General features: G+C 36.8%; 1 protein-coding gene across 6 annotated transcripts in view; it reads right to left on the bottom strand.

Annotated features, from left to right (window-relative positions):
• The window catches only part of PECAM1 (platelet and endothelial cell adhesion molecule 1), a 108441-nt gene that overhangs the window by 41654 nt on the left and 46506 nt on the right, over positions 1-20281 (bottom strand). For 3 of the 6 annotated variants that reach the window (XM_069063963.1, XM_069063965.1, XM_069063967.1), the window contains exons 11-14: positions 19101-19174; positions 17658-17681; positions 14940-14993; positions 12662-12730 (exon numbers count right to left, since the gene is read on the bottom strand). In XM_069063963.1, coding sequence (XP_068920064.1) covers positions 12662-12730; positions 14940-14993; positions 17658-17681; positions 19101-19174 — 221 coding nt within the window. The remainder of the gene's footprint in view (positions 1-12661; positions 12731-14939; positions 14994-17657; positions 17682-19100; positions 19175-20281) is intronic. The other 3 variants (XM_069063964.1, XM_069063966.1, XM_069063968.1) reach the window with 1 other exon arrangement.

Raw genomic sequence — 20281 nt, 5'->3', positions numbered from 1 at the left:
TACTTAAGAATCATAGTTCTCCCAGAAGGTGACAGATTAAAAACAAACAAAAAATAACCCGGAAAACCAAAATGCAGGAAATAAAACAAAACTTCCCAGCACTTCTGAATATAGAAAACAAAGTACACATTTAAAAAAAAATTCAAAAATCAATTCTGGAAAACCCTTATTCTTCAAACTCCAAGATATATAGTATTTAAATTTAACAGTTCCAATGACATAAAATTTCTGCAAGCAGCTAGGTGGCTGACCTTCAAATATAAAGGAAAGAAAATCCAAATGACACAAGACTATTCTACATCAATTAGAAACCACAGAAAGAAATGAATAAAGTATTCCAAAAAGCAAAAGAGCTCAACATTGCTACCCAAAATGATATACTCACCCTACAAATTTGAGTCTAATCATTAACAGAAGGGATGGATTTTCTACAAAATAAAGGCATTTAAAGCATTCCAGTGAATTAAAAAAAAAACCAACCCATACACAAACACACTATTCAATTTGCAAACACTCTTAAACAACAGAAACACAATAAAGGTAAATAAGCAAAGAATTATCAAGCAAAGAAAAGTAATAAAATTCATTATCCCATATCTAGAGGTTATTTTATTTAAAAAACAGGAATAAAGACACTGACCTATGGGATTAAAAAAAAGACTTTAAAAGTATCCAAAGGGATAAATATGAAAGAGAAATAGGAGAAGTGAAGGTAGAAGAGTGGAAGCACCACAGTAATTATATGTACAAAGTACTAACGAAAAAGGAAAACAAACAAAAAAAATTAAGCAATACTAAGACAAAAATGGGAGGAAATATAAACTAAGTAACATAACTTTAGATGTTAATGCAACAAATAGTACAATAAAGTGAAAGTGGCAGAGTAAATTAAAAAAAAAACCCTACAATTCATTGCTCACAAAAAAATATATCAAATGACTAAAGACATATGAAAAGCTAGAAGAAAATTTACTATGCATCAGCTGTTGGCTTTTTTTTTGAAAGGAGTTGTGATAACACAGACAAATCAAAAATAAAAATTCACAATATCGAAAGAGATAAACAAGGAAATTATATTATGCTTAAAGGAATCATAGACATGCTATCCATATTAAACTTGTATGCACCAAACGCATAGCTTATAAATTCATAAATGGAAAATTAAACAAGCACAAACAGGTATTCTCTACCTGGTTTTAGTTCTTGAATGTACACAAATATTTTTTCTACATGATTCCAGTCCAAGTAACTATATATAAAGTTGAAAGGAACCTATTTTCAATTATTAGTGCCTAAGTAGCTGATATGGCGCAATAACAACATTTTCCAATTGGTTGAGGATCTAACAAGATTAATGACTTAGAAGGTAATGAGCCAGAAATGAGATTACGTGCAAAAGGGACAACCTACCAATTTCTCAGTCTTTTCCTTCATGGCAATAAATGGGCCATAACTTCTGTGAGTTGCGGGAGTGGGGAAAAGAACAATTGCTCTATTGTTATCCCAATCACCGCATATCTGTGAACCTCTTATTTCTTTTATATTTATTCTTTCCTGATGATAGGGAATGAGTATTTTGAGGAAGGAGTATTCAGATGACTATACAATTTGGAGTGATCCATTAGAGCCACCAGAGATCTCATCAGCAACCAGGTCAATAGTAAAGTCCACTAGAGGCAGTAACAGTGGCCAATGAGAAGAGGAAGTGCCTGCAGATGGATGTGGAAAAGATAGTCATCACCTGAGGATGGTAAGGGCTCCTAGGATTAGTGCCTTTCTAAAGTCCATACATAGCCAACACTTCTCTCCATCATGAGGAGGTCACCATCCCTGAAGCTGCTGCCATATAAACCATAAAGCAATAAAAATAATAATCAATTCAAAAAGTACAAGCAAAAGACACAGACCTAAAGGGAGACTTAATGATGGAATCTTAAATAAAAAGTGGGTCAAATAATGTCATGAAAACTATTAACAACTGTGTGAAAGATAATCAAAATGACAAGGCAATATACCAAATTTTCTGAGACCCAGCTAAAGCAGTCCTCAGAGCAAAAATTATATCCCTAAAAATATACATTAACAAAATATAAAAAAGAAAGGATTAATAAACAGTTGCATTTTTTAAAAATTAGGTCTGTTAATAAATAAACCCAAAATATGCACTTTTAAAAGAGGAAATCCTGAAAGGTGGAAGAGAAATAGATAAATTGGAAACCAAGAAGGCTAGACAACTGATTAAACAAAACTAAAAGCCAGTTCTTTGAAAATATGAACAAAAGTAATAAATCTTTGGGAAATCTTATTAAAAAAAACTGCTTGGACTAGTACAAAAAAATGAAAAAAGTTGAAATTACATCAAACCCAGAAAAATAAAAAGTCACAAAAACCCATTTGCTATCAAAACTGAGAGCTCCAAAGAAATAGGGGATTGCCTATAAAAATATGAAATACTCAAACTAACAGAACCAGTGATAGAGGTCTTAAATAATCCAGTCTCAGAAAAAGGAAAATGAACTAGCTATAAAGAAATTACCAAAACAAAACAAAACAAAACCCAACTCCTGGTCCTGCCTGATACATTTACAGAATTCTATCAAACCTTTAAAGAACAACTAATACCTACTGTATACAAATTATTCTCAAAGATTGGAAAACAAAGCACTTTATCAAACTCCTTTTCCAAGAAAAATATAGTCTTATTAACTAAACCAGTAGAGAAAAGAAAAAGAACTACAGACCAAGGTTGCTACTGAATATCAATTTTAAAACTTTAAATAAAATCCTGTCAAAAGGACTACAGAAATTTAAACCAAAAAAATCACTCTGATTAACTTGAATTTATATTAGCAATGCAAAGATTGTTCAATATTAAGAAAATAATCAATATAATCATATTTAAAACAAAAATATCCAGAATTCATGATTATTTCAAAGATGCAGAAAAAGCCCTTAGAAGTATAATACTCATCTATACTCAAACATAGAGGCACAAAAAAAATCTTTTTTCTTAATATGATAAAAAATTTCTAAAACTAGAAGCTAGTATTTTATGCACTGGAGAAAACATTAGAAACTTTTCCAATAAATTCAACAAAAGTAGAAGCAAAAGATACTTCGTTTTCTTGGTGTTGATGTTTTAATTAGAAAATCTATGAGATTCAACAAAGAAATTAATTGAAAGAATAGCCTCAGTAAGGTTCCAGGCTACAAAATGAACCCACAAAAATGAACTGGTTTTTCTACATAACAAAATCCAGGTGGCAAAAAGAGAAAGAGATAGCTCATTCAAAAGAATTATAAAATGCATAAAATATCTGGAAAGCAATCTATTAAAGCACATCTAATACCTAGCTCGAGGGATATTCAGTACTCATTACTGGGCCATGCCAATATAATAAAAATGATAATGCTGGCAACATTAATTTACATATGTAATGTTATACAAATCAAACTACCAAAAGGATCATTTATAAAATTACACAAAACAATAACAAAATTCATTTGGAGAAATAAAAGATTTAGATTATTAAAGGAAATAATGAAAAAAATGTAGGGAGGCGGCCAGGTGGCTCAGCGAGTAAGAGCACCGGCTCCAGTGTTGGGATGACCTGGGTCAAATCTGGGCTCAGATGCTCAGCACCACACCCAGAAATGACTGGCCATGTAACCTTCAGCAAGTTACTTAACCCGGATTGCTTTAAAAAAAAATGTAGGAATAAAGTGGGAGTGATACTTCCTAGCCTCAAAATATAATATAAATTAGCACTCATCATAATAATTTGAAATTGGTTGAAAAATAGAAAAGTAGAACAATAGAACAGACCTATCAAAGAAATACCAGAAATGACTGACCTCAAACCCATTGAACGATAAACCTGAAAACATTAGAATTAACTGGGAAAAAATCCTCTGTAACAGATAATAAGTACTACTGGAAAAACTGGAAAGTAATCTGGCAGAAATTATGCTTAGATCAACATTTTATACCATCTTCTACAATACATTCAAAATGCATATTCAACTCTTAGAAAAGAATGTCATATAACTTTCATAACTATAGATAAATTCCTAACCAAAGGATAGAGTCAATTATGAAAGATAAAATACATAACAAGATAGACAACTAAGAGAAATATGTAAGGCTAAAAGCCATTTTCCCAATACAAATAGCTAAAAGATGGGAACAAAGTTCTCGAAAGAATTGCAAAAAATTCACAACCACATACAAGAATTCTCCAAATTTCTAGTAATAAGAGAAATTAAAATTAAATAATCCTAAGATTTTATCTCCCCATCCAGAAAGTTGTCAAAGATAACAAAAGACAGGAATAATCAGTGATGGAAATGTACAAGCATATTCACATATTACAGCTGCGAAGCTGTGACTTGGTACAACCATTCTAGAAAGCAACTAGAGAATTACTCAAAAAAGTGACTAAAATATCCATACACTTTGATCACAGATTCAACTGGTTGGGCATAAACACCAAAGAGACAAAAAGAAAGACTTCATATACATCAAAATATTTATATGTTAGAACTTTTTATGGTAGCAGAGAACTAGAACAAAAGCAGATTTCCATCCCTTGGGGAATGGCTAAACAAATTGTGGCACATGAATATAACGGAATACTATGCTATAAGAAAGAATGGGCAGCTAAGTTGCACAGTGGATAGAGTGCTGGCCCTGGAGTCAGGAGGACCTGAGTTCAAATCTAGCCTCAGACACTTAATAGCTGCGTGACCCTAGACAAGTCACTTAGCCCCATTTGCCTCAGTTTTCTCATTTATAAAATGAGCTGGAAAAGGAAATGGCAAACCATTCCAGTATCTTTGCCAAGAAAACCCCAAATGGGGTCACAAAGACTCTGATATGACTGAAAAACTAAGCAAAATCTCTCAGAACTCTAAGTCCCTAAGAGGACAGGAAAGAATGATGACACTTCCAAGTCTGCAGCTGTGACTACATACTTGTTATATATGACCACATGCTTTTTATAGAATCTCTCCACTTGTAGGAAGGTCTGCAGGGCTATCCTAACTGTTCTTTCTCTGACTGTCCTCCAGTTTGGTGTCTATAGCTGTGTACAAAAGATTAAACCAGCTAAAAAGCTAAGAAATTGTTCCTGTCTTTCTCTGACAAGGTATTTCCTGGTCCTGCTTGATTTTGGCTCGTTTGTCTTATGTTCACAATGAAAGAGCCTGCTTTACGTCACGGGATTTTCCCAGCAATTACAGACAAAAAATATGCGATAGGCTGGGGCTAATTAAGCACACTCCCTTCCTCGCTGAACAAATGGACCCAGCCCTAGCTCAAAATAGCATCCTGAACCATCCCAATTTAAGCAATGAGACTGCATACGGGGCAGGGAGGCCTGGAAAAAGCACCAGGTCTTGTTCAGTTTGGGTGGCTTTCACTGCCCGTCTGGCAGTCTGGCAAGGAGCACTTTTTACAAATTAAGTGGCCTCCTAATCCCAAACCAGACAGTGACTGAGGGAGACTCATGTCTGACAACAACACTTACTGCACTAGGAGGTTGGAGCTATTAAAAAATACGATGGCTTTCAGACAGGTGGCCATCTCCAGTTATCCTGATGAATATCTGGCTACTGGAACCAGGTGACTCTGAAGGAGAGAATGAGGCTGGTGACCTTGCATAGCCCTCCCTCACTTAAATAAAATTCACCTGCAAGTCATGGCATCACCTCCATGATGTCACGGTCATCTTCAGAATGAAGGACAAACAACAATGGCTCTCAGATGTGTTTGATTGTGGATCTCTCTCAATTCAAGTCAACAAGCACACTCATTAAACACCTACTTTGTACCAGGCACTGTGCTAAGAATGCAGACAAAGGCAAAACCAGTCCCTTCTCTCAAGAAGTTCACAGTCTCCAGGGAAAACAACACAGAAAACAGCTATGTACAAGAATAAATTTGAAATCATCTTAAAGAAAAGACACAGTATTGAGGAGGACTGGTAAAAGTTTCTTGCAGAGGATTTTTGTAGAGTCCTGATGGAAGCAAGAGAAGCCAGGAGAAGGCAGAGGTGAAAAGGGAGAGGAAACAGATAGTGTAAATACAGTTAGGAGATGGAGTGTCATGTACAAGGCATAGCAAAGAGGCCAGAATCACTGCATCATAAAGTAAGTGAAGGGGAGGAAGATGTAACAAAGTAGGAAGCATCTAGGTCATGAAGGACCTTAAAAGTCAAACAGCAGGATTTATATTTAGTCCTAGAGGATTAGATACAGGGATTCAGGCCCTATAGTTAAATATAGGGATTAAATCCAGGGAGCACTGGAGTTTTATCAGTCAAATAATTTTTTAGCATATATTTCTAATATGCTTATATTTTTATCAGTAGCATCCATAGAAGTCTAAGACTACAAGTGGTAGAAACTACAGCTATTGATTGAAGATTGACCCTAAGGAGTACAGAGAGCTATTCAGCAGAAATGGGGCATGCTATAATATGAGTAACTATGTTTTTATTATTCATTTTTCCTTATTACTAAGTAAATGGTTATGCTTATGATATAAAAAAAGAAAGAAAGAAATAGGATACCCTGTGTAGGTCTAGTCCAGACAATAAGGAGCCTACTCAGCCCAGTCTAGCAATAGATTGATCTATCCAGCAGAAATACCCTTGGAGGAGGAAGCCTGGCTGAGCACCAGAGTGACTAGTCAATCATTGTCACCAACACCCTTTTCTGCATTGAACAGGGAAAGATTTTCTAAAGAAAGAAATGGAAATCAAGGCTGTCTAGTTGTGGAGTTGCAAGCTGCCTTGGCCACATGTGTTCCCACCAGAAGTGCCTTATTACCATCATGCTTTATGTTTGTACCCATTCTTCCTCCCCCATCCCCAATTCTGTGTGTCTTTGTGAGAGGAAGAACCCTGGGTTTGGGACAGGAGGAAGGTTGGTTTGTAACTATTGTTCTTGCTTTTCCACTTGAGTAAATGCCTATTCAAAAGCTTATTGAGTCTGCTGGCTGATTGTGGAAAACATACCACCAAAGGGGGATAGTGAACTACCATGTTGGAAGTAGTGACCCACATGAGTACACCTAAAACCTGAAGTAGTAGTTGCCCTTGTGGGGCCTAAGCTGCCAATAAGACTCTAAATTCAGGGAATAAACCAGAGAGACTGATATATTTTAAAAGGATGAGATAAAGAAGAGTTAATATTTGATTCTAGATTCATTAATGGACCACTGGAGTTTATTGAGTAGGGGAGTGACATAGTCAAACTTGCACCTTAGGAAAATTAGTTTGGTAGCTCTGCAGAGGTTGAGGTAGAACAGGGAGAGATTTGAGACGTGGAGAAAATTAAAAGCCTATTACAATAATCCAGGCAAGAGGTGATGAGGGCCTGAACTAAGATGATCATAGCATAAGACGAGATGGGAACAGGTGTGAAAGATATTTATGAAGTAGCAATGACAAGGATTGGCAACTGAATGAATAGAGTGTATGAGTGATAATGAATAGTTGGGAATGATACCATGATTTCAAGCCCAGGTGACTGAAAAAATGGTGCTGTCTTTGATAGTAGTAGGCAGTAATAGGCCATCTTATAAGGGAGATAGGTTTTGAAAAAAAAATCTAACTTAATGAGAGCTGCAATGTAGGTCTCAGTCCTTTTGTGCTTTTTCATCCTGTGCTTACTCTGTCTTACTAAAAGTGAAAAGGGGTATAGAAACAGCTATTGCCTTGGAGTGTACAGCCATCCAAGAGATACATAACCAACCCATGGGCACCTGTCACAGCCGGAGCTTATCTGGGGAACAGGCTGTGTGTACACTGAGTAGGCTGGGATTTTCCTCGTGACACTTGTGAATTGTGGGTGTGTGGGTTACCAGTGAGGTTAGTTTATAACTTCCCTAAGGCACACACTTTAGAGCAAAAATGGAGGTTAGGAGCTTACACAACCATAGGAAGAGGCTGAGTTTAGGGAGTTTGCTTGTGTTGAAGACAAACCCTGAAATTAGTATCAGAAGAGTGGGACACCAACCATCTTCCACTCTGACTGACTGCTCATGCTCTCCTGGGTCCCCCATTTCAGAGCTTACTGCCTAAGAGTACTAGATGGGGAGTCAGAGGTCAAGTCCTGCTACCTGGGTGACCCTGGGCAAGTTCTTTAACATCTTTTGGCCTTGCTTCCTCATTTTTAAAATGAGGGGATTGGACTCAGCAGCCTCTAAAGTCCCTTGTGTTTCTATTATCCTCTGAACTCTAGTCCTCAGTTTCCTCATCTGTAAAACTGGGGATTGGATTCAGTGACTACTAATATTCTCGTGTGTGTGTGTGTGTGTGTGTGTGTGTGTGTGTTGTCTTTGTTTTTTTTTTTTTGGAGGGGGGAAGGCAAGGCAGTTGGGGTTTAAGTGACTTGCCCAAGGTCACACAGCTACTAAGTGTGTCAGAGGTCGGATTTGAACTCAAGTCCTCCTTACTCCAGGGTTGGTGCTCTATTCACTGTGCCCCCTAGCTGCCCCTCTAATATTCTTTCTAATGCTAGATGTATGACCCTATGACCTTAGAACTTAGCCTTCTTGGTATCCAGGGAGATCTAAATTTCCAAGCCAATGTGACTTCTATCCTGGCCCCATTCATCCCAGATGCTCCAATGGTCTAGAGAATTTCCTTCCCCTCAATCTCCAAGTCAGACAAAGAGATCTAAGCTCTACCATTGTGATGATAGTATTTTCAAAGGACCAAGCACTTACCTTCTTAAATCCCAATTCTTCCAACATTCCGATGTCCTTTCATAATTAACCCCATTCATTTGTGCGACCTTGCATGTCCTTTGACCAAGGCTGTCAAAGTTGAACCTGTACCTCTAAATTAGGTACAGGAATCACTTTTGGGGTCTGGACTCAGCTTTGCAACTGAGTGATTATGTGACCTAGGTCATATGGCCTTACTATTGATAAAATTAGCAGTTGAACTAGATTTCCAAGGACCTTCCAGCTCTCAGAGTCCATATTTTATGGTTCTCTGACTTCTGACTTCCGGCTGCCCTTAAGGTAGGGCATGGTCCTCACTTAGCATCCATAAACATCTCTTCCCCCCTTTCTCCACACACCTTATGCCAGGAAGTAAGCTGTCAGGGCAGTTTGCAAAGGCAGAACCTAACTTGTCAGTGGTAATTTATCAAAGCACATTTTGAAAACTAATTTCTACCCTGAACAGTTCTACTCAATAAACAAGCATTTACTGAGCAACTATTCCTTCTAAAAAAGAAGTCCTCTTCAAAGGGAGCACTTTATAACTAGGCGGCCAACTCCACATTATACTCAGCCCCAAATAAGGTGCTAGATCCAAATATTCCCAGTTCCATACTAGACTGGGGAGTTGGCATGCCTGTGGCAGGCATTTCTGATATTGCCATCCAAAAAAAAAAAAGGAAGGAAAAGATAATCCTAGTCCCCTCCCTAATCTCAAAATCACACTGCCTTCCTCTATCCTTCACCATTAAGGGTCTGTGAATTCAGCAAAGGAAATTGATGGGATACTGAACATGGATGACAGGAAGAAAGTAGGGGTCAAAAAATCCTAATCCAAGTCTATGAAAAAGCCAAATGCAGGACTGTAATCTGCAATCCTGGCACACAGTACATTTAAGCAAATGCCACCATTCCTCTTTAGGTGAAAAGACATAGACTGCCCTTGTCCTGAATGAAGGTAGGTCAGGGAGGATGGGTGACTAAGAGCCTTGTTTAAATTTTACAGCTCTGAGACAGAACCAAGATGGCAGAGTAAAGTCAAGGGACTCACCTGAGCTCTCTCCCAAGCCCCTCCAAATACCTTTAAAAAATGACTAAACAAATTCTAGCGCAGTAGAACCCACAAAAGGACAGAGTGAAACAAATTTCCAGCCCAAGACAACTTGGAAGGTTGGCAGGAAAGGTTGGTTACACCAGGATGAGAGAGGAGCACAGTCCAATGTGGGCCACGCCCAGCATAGCACAGCCCTGGCCACAGTCAGGATAATACAAGATTTAGCAGCTTCTATATTAAAGGATCAGAGGACTTAGAATATGATTTTCCAGAGGGCAAAGGAGCTGGAATTACAACCAAGAATCACCTACCCAGCAAAACTGAGTGTAATCAAGAGAAGGAAAAATTGATATTCAATAATGTAGAGGAATTTAATGAATTCTTGAGAAGCCAGAGCTAAATAGAAAAAATGACTTTCAAATAGAAGACTCAAGGGAAGCATGAAAAGGTAAACAGGAAAGAGAAATCATAAGGGACTTATTAAAGCTGAACTATTTACATTCCAACATGAAAAGATGATATTAGAAACTCATGAGATCTTTCTTATTATTAGGGTAGTTGGAGAGAATATATATAAAGACAGAGGACACAGGGTGAGTTGAATATGAAGGGATGATATCTAAAAAATAAAACTAAGGAGTGAGAGAGAGAAATATACTGGGAAAAGGACAAAGGGAGAGGTAGAAAGGGAGAGAGCGATATGAAAAAATACTCTAACTCACTATTGACTGGAGAAATGCAAATTAAAATAATTCTAAGGTACTACCTCATACCTATTCAATTGGCTGACAGTACAGAAAAGGTAAATGACTAATGTTGGAGGGGATGTGGGAAAAATGAGACTTTTATGCATTGTTGGTGAAGTTGTGAACTAATTTAACCATTCTGTAGAACAATTTGGAACTATGCCCAGAGGATATGAAACCAGCCCTTTGACTTAACAATACCACTACTAGGTCTGTATCCCAAAAGAGATGAAAAAACAAAAAGGAAAAGGACCTATATGTACAAAAATATTTTTAGCATTTCTTTTCTTGGGGTAAAGAATTAGAAGTTGGGGCAGCTAGGTGGTGCAGTGAATAGGCACTGTCCCTAGAGTCAGAAGGACCTGAGTTCAAATCCGGCCTCAGACACTTAACACTTACTAGCCGTGTGACCTTGGGCAAGTCACTTAACCCCAACTGCCCTACCTTCCCCCTCCCAAAAAGCAAAAAAAAAAAAATTAGAAGTTGAGGGGATGCCCATCAATTAAAAATGGCTGAACAAGCAATAATATGTGATTATGATGGAATACTATTGTACTATAAGAAATGATGAACAGGATGCTCTCAGAAAAACCTGGAAAACTTGCATGGGCTAATGCAAAGTGAAATGTGCTGTGTACAAATTAACAGCAACATTGTAAGATGATCAGCTGTGAATGACTTAGCTATTCTTAGCAATACAATGATCCAAGACAATTCTGAAGGACTTATGATGAAAAATGCTATCCATCCCTAGACAAAGAACTGAATACAGATGGAAGCATATTTCTTTATTTTTCTTGAGATTTTTTTTCTTGCCTATATCTTTCACAACATGACTATTATGAATATGTTTTACATGACTATACATGTATAACCTATATCGAATTGTTTGCCTTCTCAATGTGGGATGAGGTGGGGAGGAAGGAAGAGAATTTGGAACTCAAAGTTTTAAAAACAAATGTTAAAAATTGTTTTTACACATTTTACAGCTTCATGTGCCAAGCAGAAATGGAGAGCCCTGTAGGATTATTCCCTTCTAATATATGAAGTTAAGGTGGTTTCTAGCTAAAATTCTTCATGATGTTAAAAATAACTGAAATTGACATTTGAATATTTGCTCTACTCTTGCCAAGTCCAAATTCCATCCTTTAAGTTGATCTATTACCAAGCCAGTGCAAAACTAAGGAAATAAGAAATGCCTGTGGGCTCTACCTTTAAAAAAAAAAAAAAGGAAGCCAATCTATAGATGAGACTCTAATGTGGGGAAGTGGGGCTGTGAAGGCAGAATTACAAACAGGCCAAATTTGACAATATAGGGAAAATTTCCTAAGAATTAAGGCTTTATTTCCCCTAAATGCCTCTGAAAGTGGATTCATTGGCAGCCCTTAGGCAGAGGCTGGATCTTAGGGCCATGGAGCCAGAAGGGAACCTCAGATGACATTGATCCCAACCCCCTTATTCTACAGATGAGGAAGTGAATCCCAAGAGAAAGTAAATGGTTTATTCAAGGTTCCACAGTGGGTTAGTAGCAGAGCTGCTTTCTCTATACTCTGAGTATGTACAGTGACGTGTGTATGTACCAAGTCAAAACATCTGTTTTCCTCCTAGGAATGAAACTCATTTTTACAAGTTCCTGCTGGATGGCAGTCAAGTTCTGTAAACTAGTCTGAACTGAGGGTTTGGCTAATCGCTTTTTATTCCTGTTGATTCCCTGAGGCCCAAGGTGCACGCGTTTTCAGAATCATGGGCCAGTGGATGGGGGTCAGCCCTGGGATCAGGAAGATCTGGCTTCAAGTCTTTTCTTTTTTTTTTTTTTGGAGGGGGGAAGGCAGGGCAATTGGGGTTAAGTGACTTGCCTAAGGTCACACACCTAGTAAGTGTTAAGTTTCTGAGACTGCATTTGAATTTATATTTTAACTGACTCAAGGGTGGTGCTCTATTCACTGTGCCACCTAGCTTTCCCATGGATTCAAGTCTTGCTTCTGACACACACTGAGCACAGGCCAGTCATGTAACCTGATAGCAATCAAGGTGATTCACTGAGCCAACAGTTACCCTCAACCCTGGTATCTTTGCTCAGCTATTTAACAAAGTACAATGACCTATTAACATCAAATGGTCAGTTACCTCTGTGAAGATCGGGTGTCAAAACTTCAACTTCAGTGTATTCGACATCCACATTCAAATGGTCAGGCTCTGTCACAAAGAAATCATAACACTTGGTATAGGTAGCACAGTCTCCAAGGTCAAAGCACAACACATATTCTCACTGTAATGCTAATTCCTAAGAGACAGGCAGGATGCAGAGTTTCCAATTAGTGTCAAGGACACATTCTAATGGTCTTCAAACATTCAAAAGATAGACATATCTGTACATGTATATATAGTTAAGAACAAATGAGTTATATGTGTATACATTATATCTATATGTATATATGTAATTATTATGTTGTGTTATATATGCATATTTTTGTTTTTATTACATATAATATATACATATAACCGATTTTATCTTAACTATATGTGTTATATTTATATGTGTGTGTATACACACATATATGTATTAACTCCATGCAGGAAGATTTTTCAAGGACTGTATCAAAAAGGGAAAAGAATGATGTGAGCACTAGGAAATATCAGTCAGATATTACTTACCATGTCTGGATTAAGACTATATATCCATTTCATGACTTTTCCCAAACACAAAAGGGATTAAGGTTGGATAATAACCCAGGAACATAAAATTTTATGAAAGGACAATCCCCTCACCCTGATAAAATGAATGAAATCTCCCAGAAGGTTATCATTAAATCTGGTCAGATTTATCCTATATCCCTTTCTTGATAAACATGAAGTCCACAAATACTCTTCTGGGACAAAAATGATAGAATGGCACCTTGAAAAACTTCATTTAGATAACCTATTAGCTATCAGAAAATTATCAGAAAACATCCTTCTGGCTTCACCAAAGGATCAGGATGCTACACTTGCAAATAATGTGACATTTAGCTGCAGATGTCAAAAGCCTTTTGCAAAAAATTTAATTGTTTATACCTTCTAGTTTCTATGCTATCCCAAGGTTGGATAGAACTCTAAAAATGTACTCAGTCTATCCCCCTACGTCCAGGCATAATGTCTTTTCTGTTATCTTGGGCAAATAGATAAGAATACAATTTTTAAAGATTCTCCAGAAAGTACATTATACAATCTTTCTCTTGAAAGAATCCCTTAACATCCCTAGGCTTCAGTGTTACCATCTGCAAAATGTATGAGTTGACCTCCTAGACAAAAAGATGCCATACACAACTATAGAATAATACATATATTTTTGGATATGACCTACATGGCAATTTGTTTTGTCTCTACATATTTGTTAAATGGGTTTTGTTTTTACAATAGGAAGTTGGGGAAGGGGAGGTGGGAAGTAGAGAAAATTAATGTTTGTTGAAAAAACTGAGAAAATTTTGTGGGGTTTTTTTTTTTTAAAGAATTGGTTGGACTATATTATATACAAGGTATTGCTTTTCAGAGGGACATATGGGACTTTGAGTATTTGTTAGGTAGTATTTATTGTGTAAAAATAAAATGTATCAGTCATTTTTTGAAAATTGCATTACTTATAAGATCATTCTAGTGATAACAGTTTGTGATTCGATAATCCATGCTTAGGATTTAAGATGGGGACTACCAAGAAATCTTTGTCATAGAATCACAGTATGTTGGATCCAGAAAGAGCCTGAGATTATCTCTTCCAAACTCTTCATTTATAGATGATAGAGGAAGAAAATGAGACATATCTGATCCATACTGCTCCTTCCAATATTTAAGTTAATTCCCTCTTAGGGAGAAATAACTTGTATTTATATTTTGCACAAAGATCAATCAATCAATAAACATTTATTAAGCACCTACTATATGCCATTCACTAAGCTAAGCACTGAGGACACAAAGAGAAGCTTAAAACCTAATGGGGGAAACAACAGGTAAATAAACATAAACCAAGCAAGCTCAATACAGGATAAAAGGGAAACAATCAAGGAGAGAAGGCACTAGATTAAGAATTAAGAGGGGTTGGAAAAGGTTTCTTGTAGAAGATAAGATTTTAGATGGGATTTAAAGGAAGCCAGTTACATCAGCAGGCTGAGGTGAAGGAGAATATTCCAGAAATGGGAGAAAGCCAGAAAAAGTGCCCAGTCTAGAGATGAAGTGTCTTGTTTGTGAGTCAAAGAGACGAAAAGTATAGATTTTTACAGATGAGGAAACTGAGGCATAGTCATTGACAGAAATATGAAAAGTATCTGGAGTCCTGATTATGTTTTTCTCTTTTGTTATAAATGAATAAACATTTCTTATGAAAAACACCAGACAAGATCAGAAATTTAGGGTGGGATAGGACCTTAATTACCTTTATGTTCATTTGTTGGTTTCATTGTATGGTTCCCAATATCATCATTGTATCCTAGTTAAAAAATCAGTTACATGTAATTAGTATTCATGGCAAGGGAAACTTGGTATTATATGCTATCCTTGAAAGGGTGCTTTTTTAGTTCAGTTAAACAGAAAACAAAACGACTTATACTAATAAGGCAAACCATTTAAGATAAAACCTTCCCTAGAAGAAATATCTAGATTTAGAGTTGGAGGAACCTCTGAGGTCATGTGGTCTAACTTCCTAATTAAAAAAAAAAAGAGGAAACTGAAGCCCAGCAAGGCTTGACCAAATGCCCATTGGACATGGTGAAATGAGTAGTCTTGTGGACATCTCAAACTTAACATGTTCAACACAACCCATTATCTTTCCTTACTGAAAGTCACTCTTCGCCTGAGCTTCCTTATTTCTTTTATAAAATTTTTATTTATTTATTTACTTTTAGTTTACAACATTCAGTTCCACAAGCTTTTGAATTCCAAATTTTTGCCCTCGCCCTCTCCCTCTCCCCCCCACCTCATGGCAACATGCAATTCAATATAGATAGGTTCTACAAATGCTTTCACATTAAACATTAGTAAAGTGGCAAAGAATGATTATAACCAATGGAATGAACAATGAGAAAGAAGGAATAAAATAAAACAAAAAAGAAAGAGAGCAAGTAGTTTACTTCAATCTGCATTCAGACCCTATAATTCTTTCTCTGGATGTGGACAGCCCTTTCTATCATGAGTCCTTTGAGTTGTCTTATAGCCTTGTATCGCTGAGAGGAGCCCAGTCTATCATAGTTAGTCATCACAGATACGATGTGTACAATACGTCTGTAATTGTGTACAATATTCTCCTAGTTCTGCTCCTCTCACTCAGCCTCACTTTATTTAAGTCTCTCTAGGTTATCATGAAATGCTCCTCATTGCTTATAGCACAATAGTATTCCATTAGATTTATATACCACAACTTGTTTAGCCATTCCCCAACTGATGGGCACCCACTTGATTTCCAATTCTTTGCCACCACAAAAAGAGCTGCTAGAAATATTTTTGCATATATGGGTCCTTTTCCCACTTGTACGATCTCTTTGGGATACAGCCCTAAAAGTGGTATTGCTAGGTCAAAGAGTATGCACGTTTTTATATCCCTTTGGGCACAGTTCCAAATTGTTCTCCAGAATGGTTAGATCAGTTCACAATTCCACCAACAATGTATTAGTATTCTAATTTTCCCACATCTTCTCTAGCATTTATCATTTTTCTGGTTTGTCATATTAGCCAATCTGACTGGTGAGATGTGATACCTCAGAGCTCTTTTGATCTGCATTTCTCTAATCAATAGTGATTTAGAGCATTTTTTCATATGATTATAGCTATCTTCAATTTCTTCCTCTGAAAACTGCCTGTTTGTATCCTTTGACCATTTATCAATTGGGGAATGACTTGTATTCTTATATATTTGACTCAGTTCTCTGTATATTTTAGAAAAGAGGCCTTTATAAGAGACACTGGTTATAAAAATTCTTTCCCAATTTTCCACTTCCCTCTTAATCTTGGTTACATTGGCTTTGTTTGAACGAAAACTTTTCAATTTAATGTAATCAAAATTATCCATTTTGCATTTTGTAATGCTATATCTTGTTTGGTCATAAATTCTTCCCTTCTCAATAAATCTGATAGGTAAACTATTCCTTGCCCTCCCAGATTGCTTACATTATCAACCTTTATATCTAGATCATGAACCAATTTAGACTTTATTTTGGTATATGGTGTAAAATATTGGTCTATGCCTAGTTTCTGCCATACTGATTTCCAGTTTTCTCTGCAATTTTTGTAAAGTAGTGGGTTCTTATCCCAGAAGCTGGATTCTTTGGGTTTATCAAATACTATATAGTATATGACACTATAGTCATTGACTACTATGTCTTATGTCCCTAATCTATTCCACTGATCCACCATTCTATTCCCCAGCCAGTACCAACTAGATTTGATGACTGCTGCTCTATAATACAGTTTAAAATCTGTTATGGCTAGGCCACCTTCCCTAGCATTTCTTTTCATTAATTCCCTCGATATTCTGGACCTTTTTTTCTTCCAGATGAATTTTGTTACTATTTTTTCTAGCTCTATAAAATAATTTTTTGATAGATTAATATGGCACTAAATAGGTGAATTAATTTAGGTAAAATTGACATTTTTATTATATTAGCTCAACCTAACCATAAGCAACTGATGTTTTTCCAATTATTTAGATCTGACTTTATTTGTGTGAAAAGTGTTTTACAATTGTGTTCATAAAGTTCGTGGTTCTAAACTTCCTTATTTCTGTCAAGGGTGCCATCATCTTTCCATTCACCCAGGTTCAAAAACTTGGCATTCTCCTTGACCTCTCACTCTGCTTCAAACCACATATCCAATCAGTTACCAAAACTTATTGGTTCGACCTCCATGTCTCTTGTACTTGTCTCCTTCTCTCCTTTCACACAGTTACCATCTTTCTTTGGGCTCTCATGACTTCTTTCCTGGACTATTATAATGGCCTCATGGCTAGTCTCCCTGCCTCAAGTATCACCCTCTTTTTTCCAGTACATCCACCATACAGTGATCAAAGACATTTTTCCTCAAATACAAGTCTGACCATGTTACTTCCCTGTTCAGTAAACTCCAGAGACTCCCAATAAACAAGGATTTAGTAAGCACCTACCATTGTCAGACAGAGTGCTAAGTGCTGGGGACACAAATACAAAGAATGAAAAACATTACTACTTTCAAGAACATCAAGTATATCCCTAAGTATATTCAGAAAAAATTAGGAAAAGAACAAAAATATAAAAAAAGATCAAAAACAAATTCTTTGGTTCATCATTTAAAGCACCTCACTCCCCAGCTCCAAACTACCTTTACAGGCTCATTATACATTATTTCCCTAATGGCCAAATGTTTCTTGTACACTCTTCTCTATATCCCACCTTCATGCTTTAGTACAGGTTGTGTTCATGCTTGGGATATATCCTCTCCTCACCTCAGTCTCTTAGAATCTATTTTGCATATAATTAAATCTGGTAAAGATATTTCCTCAGATAAAATGGAAGCTTCTGGAGGCCAAGGACTATTTCATGGCTGTCTTTGTATTCCCAGCACCTTGTATAGCTCCCGGCATCATAGTCAGGGTACTTAAATTACTTAAGGTTTGAAAATGAATTTTACTATTTCATCTCCCACTTCCAAACCTTTTCCTAGGCTATTCCTGATGCCTCCTCACCTCTACCTCTTGGAAATCCTGTCTCTCATAAAGACTCAATTTACCTGCTATATCTCTCTCAAGAAGTCTTTCCCGATTCCCCTTTAAATTATTTCATATAATTTTGTATATAGCTTATATCTACTTCTCTTTAAGTATATTATATCTAGGATCTTTATGTGGCACAATGGATAGAGTGCAGGACTGAATTCAGGAAGACTCATCTTCATGAGTTCAAATTTGGTCTCGCACATTTACCAGCTACGACCCTGGGCAAATCACTTAATCCTGTTTGCCTCAGTTTCCTCATCTATAAAATGAGCTGGAAAAGGAAATGGCAAACTCCTCTAATACCCCTACCACAAAAATCCCAAATGGGGTCATGAAGATTTGGACATGACTGAAATGACAACAACAACAAAGTATGTTTTATTCTCTCCCTCTACCCCCCCAATCCTAGAATATAGGGTCTTGAGGCCAGAGACTTTTTCCTTTGAATTTATATTCCTAGTATGATCACTGGTACCTAATAAGCATTTAATATATTCAGGTTGAATGATTGCCCAAAATCACACAGATAGCTTTGAATTCAGCTTCTCTGACTCCAAATCAGATGATCATACAACTTCTCACATTCCATCAACCAGAAGTATTTTGTGTTTTCTCCTACATATTTCTAGCCTCAATGATGTTTTTGTTATGAAGGATGGTTCATTTATGATCCAGAATTCTAATAGAGGAGATAGAGAAGCATGGCAAGAATCCAGCTAGACTAGATAATTGGGAAGATAACTAGATAATTGATAATTTGATTACAGCATAATAGAAAAATGCTGGACTTTAATATTTAGAAGACCTGCTAAGAGAAAACATACTTTGTTAGGGAGGAAAGTCAAGATGCCATACCAGAGTGACTATTGGCTTCCACATTGGGATCAGATTGTATCTTCTCAGTGTTGGAGTTCAGGGGTGGTCCTGGCCTTAAAATTAAATTAAAAAAGAAAAGGAAGAAAAACAAAAGAGGCCATTGGCATCAACCCAGAGTCAACAAAATATTACTTAGGACATAGTCTTGGGAAGACCAGGAGAGTTTTCTTTTCTCATGAAGAAAAAGAAGGGTTTTTTTTTCTAATTTAGAAAATGGACTTGAAAAAGCCCAAGATATTGCAACATACTAAAAGATTTGAGCTCTTCCTGCACATGTGTCCGACAGAACTGAAGATCAAACACCAGAAAGCAGAGAGAAGTTTCTGGAATCTACTCCCCCACCCTGCTCTCCATCCCCACCCTCCTCCCACTCCATTCCCTGATCTTTATATCTTAAAATTCTATTCTTCCTGTAAGGTCTAATTAAAATTCCACTTGCTTTGTAAAACGTTCCTTGACCTCTCTTGTTAAAAGGGATCTTCTCCTCTTGTGAACTCCTATCACAATGGCACCTTGCTCATACGTCTTCTAAGTGTTATCATATTTTCTTTTGTCTCTTGGTTGGTCTTAAATATATCACTTGACATTCTGGATCAGGGATCTTTCACAGGGGTGGCTGTGTCTGGCTCATTTTTGTATTTCCCACAGCAGCTAGCACAGTATCTTGCACATAGCAAGCATTTAATGGTTTGTTCAATGTGTTCATGGATCAAGATCCTGTTCATCTTCCTATTTCTATTTCCTAAGCTACTCATTTTTCTTGAGTGACATGTCTTGCCTGGATATGGCTTGGATTGACCATGAGTAAATGAAAATGTGTTTGAATTTCCGCATCTATATTTGAATTTTGTTTTATTTTTGTAGGGACTTAATTTCTGTAGAGCTTTACTATGTTAAAACCTATAGTCCATGCAAAATGTTTCAAATGTTTCAAATAAGAATTATTCAGCTTTGAAGTATCAGCATTAGATTGTAAACTCCAAGAGTGCAAAGGCCCTGGTTTAGGGACTTAACCTATGATTTCAACGAACTCCCATATGAGGAAACCCCCCTTCTTCCAATGCAAGTTAGCACATTTTCTGCAACTTCTAGTCTTAGAAAGAGGCCTAGAAGGTGAGAGGTGACTTGCTTAGAGTCATGGAGCCAATATGTGTCAGAAA

The sequence above is a fragment of the Petaurus breviceps genome, unplaced genomic scaffold (genome assembly GCF_028583685.1).
Source record: "Petaurus breviceps papuanus isolate PSGF00001 unplaced genomic scaffold, PetGlider_PUasm1.0 90617, whole genome shotgun sequence".
Classification (NCBI taxonomy): domain Eukaryota; kingdom Metazoa; phylum Chordata; class Mammalia; order Diprotodontia; family Petauridae; genus Petaurus; species Petaurus breviceps.
Note: the sequence above shows the minus strand (reverse complement) of the source record. Positions and strands in the feature narration are given on the sequence as shown.